Here is an 11437-nt window from a genome sequence, read left to right on the forward strand (position 1 = left end):
GAGAACCTCTATGTCTCAGCTATTATGAGTAATTCATGAATATAACGCGAGTCTTTGATCCATGTATGTCTTGTTGCTCCAGTTCATGAACACGTTTTCAAGATGACAAAATTAGGTATGTAAATGCGTTTAACTTATACAAAATTTGGACATATACGTAACAGAAATTGCATATCTTCTAGAACAGTGGAATCATTCATCACGTATTTTTGCTCTCTTCAGCTATTGAAGTAAAGATTTCTCAAACAAAAAAAAAGTGAAAGGAAAAGATTTAAAGCATTAATTATTAGACTTGAAATACTTTAACCTTTTATTTTTATTCGATAATATAGGTCAATATATGCACATTTCGATTGTTTTATTGATAGCTATCGTTCACGAGCACAAGTACTGAATATCTTTGCCTAAGCTTATTGCAAACATGAAGCGGAGTGGAATTAGGTAAGCTATTATGACAACAAAACATTTTAAAAAGGTAATATTTTTTTTCATTCCATTGTTCTTTTTACAAATTAAAAGAAAAGAATTAGTTAAAGTCGTTATATTAAAGCGCCGTGTAGTGGAAAGCATTGAATAAATAATCAAAAGATCTAACGTTGGTCTTTAACGCCAGTCCAACTTTAGGAACTTTTTCCTTTCGTGGGATCTTGGTGTTTTTCTCTTTCTTAAGCAAGTCAATTAACGTGTGGCGTTATTAATCATTAGATTAAATGAGATTCCCTTCCTTTTTTCATTTTTCTTTTTTAATAGTAACTTTTGCATATTAATTTTAACAATTTTATTGGATCGATCTCTATCGCCTTCTATTAGCACATGTATTTAACTACAAATTGTGTCCATTAAAGTTTTAATAAATAAAAAGAAAGCAACCTACTATATTTTTTATTGAGATAATCCTCGTTTTTTAAGGCTATTCCTCTTGATAATATATATATATATATATATATATATATATATATATATATATATATATATAATGATGTGTAAATACTATAGTTCTCCCTTTATCTGAACCTATTTCCTTTTTGGTCCATTTCAAAAAGAATAATTTATTTTTAAATTTGGCAATAATTTAGCTTAAACTTACAATTCTACCATTAATGAAAAGCTTTTATAACCACACAAATATTTTGGGGCCCCTTTTAACTTGTTTAAGACTACAAATTTTAAATTTTTTTATTTTTTCTTAAATTCCGTATTCATTCAATGAGGTTCACATAAATTGAAACGGATGAAGTAGTATTGTTTATTTGTCTTGGAAATTGGGTCCTTGACCTATATTACCGCTATCCTTAAACCGCCCTACCCCAAAAATAAATGTGTAAAAGTCATACTCTTTGGAGAAAGGATTTAAAATAGTCCCTTAAGTTTGGACTTTGGATCAGAATCATCTTATTTTTAACCTTAAGCACTGACAGTCCTCTAACTCTATAAAATGAGTGTAGAATTCATCCAACTCTGACTAATCTGCTAAAAATGAATGCGTGATACACACAAATGTATACACAAAGAAAATCTAAGTTAATATTACGAAAATACTACATACTTCTAATATATATATATATATATAATAGTTTTGTGGAACTAGCTTGTTAAAAGTCAATATTTTTTTTAATTTTAAAACAAAATAATTTTATCATTATCTTTTAAAGACGTCTTAGCATATTTTTGGGAATGAAACATGCTTTGTATGTGGGTGACACGTTGTTTCTTACGATAACGTTAAAATTCTACAAATTTACATAGTTAGAACGTTGATAATCTTCAAACAAGAATAAGGACGATTCGAATCAGGATAAAATATATTCGATGATCAAGCCGTTTTGTTTTGTTATGGGAATGAGATATTCTTAGCAAGTGAACAACTAATATGTTAATCTTTACGCCTCAATTAAAGCTAAAATAATCCAATTTAATATGATTGAAACGCTATTTTTTTTTTCAAGAATAAAGACAATTGAATCGTGGCAGTAACATATTAGATGACCAAACCTTTTTTGTCGGAATATAAACATTACACATTGGCAACACGTTAATTTTTACGATTCAATTAAGACAAATTATAAAATTCAAATGCAAAATTTAAAAGGTGTTATTGGCTCGTGTCTAGAAAAACCAATATTTCAAGACAAAGCCGCATTTAAAGTTTGTCATTTTCTTTCAAAGATGTCATATTGCGTTTAGGATAGAAGTATACGAAGAGTTGAAGATTCACCTTTTCTTTTTTGTTTTGAAAATAAAATTATACGTTTTGCACGTGATTTTCGTTAATTTTTAAGTCTCTTAAATTAGGACATAAGGTATACAGAAAGTAAAAAATCTATCTATTTTTTTTTTTGGGTTTTAAGAATGTAACATACTTCGCCGATTTTCACAAACTTTTAAAGATTAATTAGAGTTAGATTAAAGGTTCTCCAATTTTTCATAGTTGAAGGACTATTAATCTTTCTCAAGATAAATGACAAAGATGAGTTTAAATCGAAACTCAAACTTAAGGGGCTATTTTGGTTATTTTCTCCTCATAATATTTATTCACAAGTCCTTTTCATGTTTTCCCTTTGCTTTGTTTCATTTTCAATGTCTTTTTTGTTCAATCTTCAATCCGCAAATAGACAATTACCTCGTAATTCAAGGACAAAAGTTGTTACTCATATTCAGATCCACTTTTGTCTTTTCCCATAATTACAACATACTTCTGTGCCCTCCCACGTGTAATAAACACCCAGTCTTCGGTGCCCCGATACTAAACCCGAAACCGACCCGAAAAGAACCGGCTGGGAATTTATAATTACTATAAATAGACACGAGAAGGGAACTCGTGTATGTACTCGTGCTTGGATTCGTGGAAAAAAGCAGCAAAGCAAAGGCGTGTAATGTAATGGCGAGATCGCGTTGGAAATTGCTCTCTTCTTCTTCATCAATTTCCTCTCTCTAGTAATCTCACCGTTTCCTAACCCTAAACCACAGCCTCCGCCGCCTATCGCCGCCGCCGACGAAATAACTCCAAAAGGTTCAATTTCGATATTCCATTTATTGCAGTAATAACCGGCATTATAATATCGTTATAATGTGTGTGATTTTGTAGATTTTTTTCTTCATAAGGTGGAATTGATGATCGATTATGTTACGGAGACAAATTAACAATTTAGTATGCATGTTGATCTTGTAGATTGTTTAATTTATTTGCTTGGAGATTAAGTTTTTCGGTTTTTGTTTTTACTGTTGTTGCAGAAAATGGCTAATACAGAGGTGACAAAGCTATTGTATATAGTGGTAGGAGAGCCAGAGAAAGACTCTTTTAGATATACGCGTTCTGTTCTGCAGAGTACTCTTCAACTTATGGGATGTAAACCTCGACATGCCTTTAAGGTACTACTAATTATTTCTTCTCGTTTTTTGATGATTTATTATATGGATAACTCAATATTTGAAAAAAGTACCTAATTTTGGAAAAAAAGTGCCAGTTGTTATGATCCGATTTACTGTTGAACATGCTCATTGATAATTGTTGCTCAGTAATTGTGCATATGGTAAAAGCATAGTTGGAATGTTAACAGTTTTTTTCCCTCAATTCTGTGACTGCCAATAACTCACTGATCAGTTATGATTAGAAAGTTTGACGAAGAGGTATTTCTGGTTTATCTTCAAGATTGAAGTTTGACAGTTAGATTAATGAAGTTTGACAGTTAGATTAATGAAGTATGGCAGTTAGATTATGAAGTATGACTGTTAGATTAACGACCAACAATATTAAGCCGTTGTCTTCTTAAAGTTGAGTTTTTTCCTTAGCTAGATTAGTGAAGTATGACAGATTAACAACCGAATCTTTGTCGTCTTCGTAAAGTTGAAAGTATGACAGTTAGATTAACGACCGACAAGACTTTTTAGTCGTCTTCGAAAAGCTGATTTCTTTTTCCCTTTAGATTGTGTTGTGGTAGAGAAAAAAATTAATGCCCTTTTGTTTTAAGCTCACACGTAATGTGTTCCTGATTATATGCTTGAGGAAGTTTTATTTTAAACTTTTTTCTATTTGCTTAAAGAGACAATGAGTCTCATGTAAGATTCTTCTTTTAAGGATTGGCAAGAATGAAAGTCTTAACCCTGCTGATGAGAGTATCCCTCATAAGATTCCAAAAGTCCATTATCATCTGTTCTTTAGATGATCTTTTGCATTTGTGACTTCCAATTTCGCTTAAAGCATATTAAATTTAGGCACTTCTATTACTGAATCTTATTTTGCATGAACAGATTAGCAGGACAGTTTTTGATAAGATGAGAAGTGAATGCATGGGCGATAAGTTGGTATCAGCAGATAGAGTGCAGGCGGGACAGGATAACTTGAAAGGCCTTCATCATAAAGAGTCTAGTGCCTTTATTGATGCATTCTTGGATAAAGGGGACAATCGAAGTGAGAGTAAACCATTTGAGTTGTACAAAAGGCGCACAACAGTGGTTGTCAAGAGAAAAACGTTTTTAGATGTTGTTTGTGATGCTCTAACCGAATACAAGTATATGGGCCCCAACCAGAGGGCTGACTTAATTTTAGCTTGCAGGTAAGTTCCTGCAGTCTGTTAATATTACTAGGTGTATTTTGCTATGAGTACACCCACCCCCCCCCCCCCCCCCCCCCCCCCCCACACACACACACACACACAAAAAAAAAGTTCCTGTGAGGCATTTTAATCACAGTTATATACAGAGCCGGGATGGGTATGAGAATTGTAGTTTTGTAGCCCAGTTACCAATTAACTGCAAGTTCTGGGCTTCAAATCCTCCTTATCCCCTAAAAAATATAGTGATGTCTTAAATAGTATGCAACCGTTTAAAAACGCAAAAAAGATCTTTTCTCAGATGGTGATCATTCTTTGGCCTAACTAAAAAGAATATTTGCAGATTTTCTAAGGTGTTAGATAAGCAAAGTAAAAGTTTCCTTTTTGATGGTGTATATATTTGAATGGGTGACTGATATGATATTTCTGTTTTCCCATTAGCGGGCACCATGATGTATTTATTGGTTAATTTAACAAGTATGAGATGAGTCTGCCATTCTCATCAGAGGTCACTGATAGGCTTTGCTAGTAATTTTCTCATCTCCTCTAAATGAATTGATGTCTGAATTAGTAAAAATGTCACTGAAATGCAGGTTTTTACTGTCTATGAAATTGCATTAAGATCTATTTCCTTGGTAGAAATACATCCTTCATTTACAAATTGTGGGAGTAATCGTTGCCTTTGGAGGTTTCCTGAATCACTTTTTAATCACAATTCAATCAGCGTACTTGTGGATTGTGTTAATCAAGTTTATTCCTTAGTATTTTAAACTAATGTTTCTCTGGCGCCAATGTCATTTGTTTTTATTTTTTCTGTTTCATGTATCTGTGGTTATTTATATTTTAGTGTCACTTGTTAAATTAGGGGAATAATGGCCCTATCCATTTGTTGTTGATTGATATAGGAAGCTGATGATGTGCACATGTGCTGATATTTTTCTTCAGTGTACCTTGTTCTGTATTTTCTTCACAAATTCGTTTGGTATGTTTCAGGATCCGAGAGAGAAAAGAATCTGTAACCGTGCTATTGTGTGGGACTAGTGGCTGTGGCAAATCTACCTTGTCTGCTTTGCTGGTATAGATTCTCTCATAGCCTTAGCTGATGTACTAACCTCCTAATTTTGGCATGTCATTTACTCCCTGGGTCCCATTTATGTGACTCAATTTGAATTGATACATTGATATTGATCTGACTTATGTATTATAGTAGTGGTAATGGAAGAAAATATTTAAGTAATAGTGGACTTTTTAGTTTAATAAGGAAAATATCATATCAAAGGATCAAAATTTGATTTAGTTTAAATGAATTTGAATTCTTGAAATTTGTGAAAGCTTGATAAAATAAGTACATATCTTTGGTGGAATGATGTTAAAACATTATAATATCTCCTGAAATGGAAGATTGTCATATATACTGGGACATGAGGTGTGTATGATTTCCTTCTCGAATCCTGTTTACAGGGAAGCAGGTTGGGCATAACAACTGTTGTGTCCACCGACTCCATTCGACATATGATGAGGAGTTTTGTAGATGAAAAGCAAAACCCTTTGCTTTGGGCCTCAACCTACCATGCTGGGGAATATTTGGATCAAGTAGCTGTTTCTGAAGCAAAAGTGAAAAAAAGGGCAAAGAAGTTAGCTGGCATTTCAACCCCTCCAATACAAAAAGAAGGTGTAAATGGTCCGACTAATGGAAAATCTCCACCTGTTGGGATTTCAAGTGCTGTTGATTTGATTAGTGCCAGAGAAATGGCAGTTGAAGGATTTAAGGCACAGAGTGAGATGGTAATTGATAGTCTTGATAGGCTAATCACTGCCTGGGAAGAGCGGAAAGAATCAGTCGTCGTGGAGGGTGTTCATTTGAGCCTTAATTTTGTGGTAAGAATTAATTTTAAAGAATGTGTATTTCGCTTTTTATCTGGAGGAGTCTTTCCAGTGGTGATTAACTTGGTTCTAATGTTTTCTTTTACCTGCAGATGGGACTAATGAAGAAGCACCCCTCAGTCATACCTTTTATGGTTTACATTGCAAATGAGGAAAAACATTTAGAGAGGTTTGCAGTACGTGCAAAGTACATGACACTTGATCCTGCTAAAAACAAGTATGTTAAATATATTCGGAACATCCGGACAATACAGGAATATCTCTGTAACCGAGCTGACAAACATTTGGTGCCAAAGATTAACAACACCAATGTTGATAAGAGTGTAGCAGCCATTCATGCCACTGTATTCGGCTGCTTAAGGAGGCGTGAGACAGGAGAGCAATTGTATGATCCAATCACAAATACTGTTGCACTCATTGATGAGGAATACAGGAACCAGTGTGCTGCCAATTGTGTGAGCTCTAAGGGAATGTTTCAACTGATTCAAAGACAAGGTTCTTCTAGGCACTTGATGGCTCTTCTGAATAATGATGGATCAGTAGCAAAAGCTTGGCCAGTTTACACATTGGGCAATGATGGGAAGCCTAATATGGACCATTCCATTGCGAATGGAATAGGGACCCCTATGTATGGACCACTGCAGATTGGCAAGGCTGAACCTATTAATCTGCAATTTGGCCATTTCGGGATCAGTGTTTGGCCCAGTGATGTTGGTGGTACGAGTCATGCCAGTAGTGTTGATGAATCAAGAGGTGAGCTGACAGACAATGGCAGCAGGTACTATTCGTCTTGCTGCAGCTCACCAAGGTTTTCTGAAGGACATGCAAAGGAGGTATGCTTAGAAATCATGACGAGCTCTTATAAACTAGTGTAGTCTGTCTTGGCCTTTGGTTGATGAAATTTGGAGCTTGTATATATATATTTATATATATTTTATATTGTCCATTTAGTTCGAGTAGTTAGTTGATGCATTCACTTTTTTCACCCTAATTACAGCTCAAAGAGGATCAATCAGTGCATGGTAGCGATGAAGAGGTTGACGAACCACTTGAAAGAGACAGTGATGAGGATCTTAGTGATGATGGGTCCAAACAAGTTGACGATGAGGTATGTGGGAATGACATATATTTAATGTCATTAAGAAGCTGCTAGATATTGTTGGTAGCATGTTATTTCTAGATGGGAGGAGGTCTAAACCAATTAATAAGATCACACATTTTGGTTTGCTTAGTGAATATGCGACTATGTTCAGATCCTCTTTCTTGCTGAACCATCATGCCTTTCAGTTTCGTTTCCAAATATTGAATTTGAAGCACCCAGTATCAATTTTCAGGTAGCTCCTGGGAATTTTATTCTCTTTTGTTTCTTGTTTAATAGTCAACCTCTTTGTTGCTATGAACACAGGAAGGCTCAGTGGATGAGGAATCTACCAAATCAGACGAGGAGTACGATGATCTTGCCATGCAAGATATTGAAGAAGATGGTTATACGACTGATGTTAATGAAGAGCTACACAATAAGTTGGAGTTGAGTAATAAGGTCGTACCTGTTTCAGGGGAGCAGCTAACTGAAGGTATTGAGACGTATAGGAAGAGCATCGATCAGTCCTTCAGAAGTAAGAGTGCTATAATTTTGGAGCCACCTCTTGGGAGCTACACTTCTTTTCTCAAAGAGAAGAATGAGAAGAGAGTCCCGACTTCTGGAAACATTAGAATAAAGAAACGCTCTAACAGTATTCCAACCCTGGGAAAGCACGGGACGTTGATAAATGGCTCTACCTTCCCAGAAGAAGTGTCTAGGTAGCACCATAATTTTATTGTGTGGTTTTCTTTCATGCTCTTGATGTAGTTGCTTGTCACCTCCTTCATGGCCTCTTTTCTTTTCTCTTCGACTTTACTAGCATGTTTCTCTTTTGTTTTTAGCTTTGTGGTTAAACGTTTCGAAAGAGGTATCACCTCTGTGTATAGGAGTGCATCTGCATTAAATTATGCCAGAGAATGCCTGTTTATTGAGTGTGGTCTTCTTCCAAGGTCTTGATGCAGTTGAAGCCTCGCATCCCACCTCCCTCGTGGCTTCTTTGCTTTTCTCGTTGCTAGTTTTGTTCTATTTTTTGTGAACTTACGAAAGAAGTGCATCAGATAACCTCTTCTAGAGCGTTGGCATCTTTTACTCTTTAGTAATCTGAAATTGACATGTCATATAGAGTTTGGGATTTTACTGGGTCCGTTGTTGTTATTGCATATAGAGTTTGTGAAAGAATCAGTAACCGTAATAATGCATCTTCAAATTGGAAGGCAAGCAACCATTAATTAGCATCTCATATATGTACAGAGAGCAAAAGATATTACCTCTCTTTTCCATTTAGGCCTGTAGACTTTAAGTTTCCTGTACATTAGTGTACAATGACAAACCTGAAATAGTCTAAACGATTTTTTTGGGTTATCAGTTTATAATTGTTATAAATAGTTCATATGTTATTGTTAATCTTATCGCGTAAAGATATTATTTAAAACATCCGTGCATAGTCTAAACGATTTTTTGGGTTATCAGATCATAATTGTTATAAATAGTTCATATGTTATTGTTAATGTTATCGCGTAAAGATATTATTTAAAACATCCGCGCATATAACTTAAACTCATCAATTAACGTAAATTTGAAGTTTCTTTTATGACATGCCAAATGGTACTTACAACTCGGGAATTGTTAATCATGATTTTCCCCCAAAAATCACCACCCAGGCTATATTGAGCTGTGGTTTCGTGGGTTAGGCGTAGACTCCTGCCATATATATTAAAGGGAAATTGTCAGTTTTGTCCATTTATAAGTAGCTTATTACAAATTGGCCAATTAATAAAATATGCTAAATATTACTAATGTTAGCCAATTAGCTATTTGTAGCAAAAAAAAGGTAAAATTTTTGTTTTCTTTTGAGTGAGTGTTATTAGGATAGATTTGGTACATATAAGGAGCTTGAATCTCGATTTTGAGATGATTTAGTGGAGTTTTTAGGTGGTTTTAGCTGAAAATTCGAAGTAGAAGATGAACATTAAAAAAAGATGTGTATCACACTGTGTATCATTTGCATATCACATATATATCATATTTATATCACATGTATACCTGTGTGTGAGATACTTGTGTCACAAAAGAATTTTTTGAACTCGATTTTAACTACGAATTTTGTGGAGTTTTTAGGTGGTTTTAGTTGAAAATTCGAAGTAGAAAATGAACATTAAAAAAAGATGTGTATCACACTGTGTATCATTTGCATATCACATATATATCATATTTATATCACATGTATACCTGTGTGTGAGATACTTGTGTCACAAAAGAATTTTTTGAACTCGATTTTAACTACGAATTTTGATACCAAATAATTTCAAATCACCTCCAATCTTCCTCAAATTTTGTATATCGACTCATCTATATGTTTTCAATGAATTTTAACAATACCCATTGAAAAAGGTTCTTTTTTTGCTTAGATTATTAGAATCTTGTGTGTGTGTGTAATATATATATATATATATATATATATATATATATATATATATATGTATGTATATGTATATGTATATATATATGTATGTATGTATGTATGTATATGTATATGTATATATATATGTATGTATGTATGTATGTATGTATGTATATGTATATGTATATGTATGTATATTCACACACAACAAAAATAACAACAACAAACCCAGTAGTTTCCCACAAGTCACTACTAAAAACAGCTGATTTTCGACTGAAAATTTCCGCCCTGAAAAATTAGTCGGAAAATTCGGACTAATTCGGTCAGAAATTTCAAAAATAATATTTGTTATATATATTTTTTAATTCTTTTGACTATTTTTCCTACAACATTGGTCGCAATGTTTGGCGCAAAAATTCGGGATAAAAAATGGCTCACCACTGATTGCATCCCCGAACCATCATAGTAGCCAGCATTGTGGTTCATCTTTTGTGCCTCATACATCGCCAACTCAATTATCATCTCCATCATCATCCACTCAAAGTATATCTAACTTGGATATTAGAGGCTCTCACGCAGCTGCATCCCCATCTACCAGTACTTCTATAGTTGCTGGTACTATGAGACAATGTACTGGAGGGACTGTACAGTACGATCATCTTCATCGGCTGATTATCGTTCCCCATAGAGAAATGTGAGTTTTCCTTCAATTTCATTTTAAAAGCTTTCAATAAAATTTTGCATATAATAAATTTAATGACATTTTATATGTTAAATTAAATGCAGGTTTTTGCCATCCTTTCAGGTCGCGCATGTGATGATGGAATATATGAAGCCATTTTTTATGAGCCATGAAATTCCTGTAGATAGATACCGTACGAGATCAGAATTAATATATGGCAATAATTTAAGGTAAGAATAAATTAATTTTTATTAATACTTATCATCATTCGTCTAATATTATTTATTAAATTTTGCAGGTTAGGTGCGTATGGCAGCCTACACTTGAAAATCTGGTGAATGAGAACTTCGAGAAGAGAGCACAAAAGCGGATAACAGATTCACATTATGTTGCTAGGAGAGGTGGCACCAAGCCTGATTGGATACATGAAGATATTTGCAGTCAGCTCTTGGTGAAGTGGAACACTCCTGAGTTAAAGAAGAAGAGTGAACATGCAAAGTTAAACAGAGCTTCTACTAAGGGTGGAGCTTTCATGACCCAAGTTCTCCCTCCGTGAACTATCGTGACGGCACATAGTCTCTACGACTAGGTAAGCCTAACCATTTGCGGAAAAAGGAATTTAAAAGTACAACTAGCCATCCAACAGGTAAATATAGATAAAGTATTTAAAATGCCGCTCGACATATACAATAATAACACTCTCGACCAATAGCAACACTCCCAAAATCCTAAATCTCATGAATCACAAACTAGAGGAAATACATAGTGTTCTAACTCCAGAAGTCTAAACAAAAGTAATTATAGAAGGTCTATAGCTAAAAGGAAGAATAGAGAGGGAC

General features: G+C 34.2%; 1 protein-coding gene across 1 annotated transcript; it reads left to right on the plus strand.

Annotated features, from left to right (window-relative positions):
* Positions 1-2820: 2820 nt before the first annotated feature.
* Positions 2821-8447, plus strand: LOC107809223 (P-loop NTPase domain-containing protein LPA1 homolog 2-like). Its single transcript, XM_016633816.2, has 8 exons — positions 2821-3010; positions 3232-3369; positions 4249-4553; positions 5544-5625; positions 6012-6428; positions 6527-7267; positions 7432-7542; positions 7840-8447. Exons 2-8 carry the CDS (start codon positions 3235-3237, stop codon positions 8236-8238), a joined length of 2190 nt encoding a protein of 729 aa, XP_016489302.1. The 5' UTR covers positions 2821-3010; positions 3232-3234; the 3' UTR covers positions 8239-8447.
* Positions 8448-11437: the final 2990 nt, after the last annotated feature.

The sequence above is a fragment of the Nicotiana tabacum genome, chromosome 18 (assembly GCF_000715075.1).
Source record: "Nicotiana tabacum cultivar K326 chromosome 18, ASM71507v2, whole genome shotgun sequence".
Lineage (NCBI taxonomy): Eukaryota > Viridiplantae > Streptophyta > Magnoliopsida > Solanales > Solanaceae > Nicotiana > Nicotiana tabacum.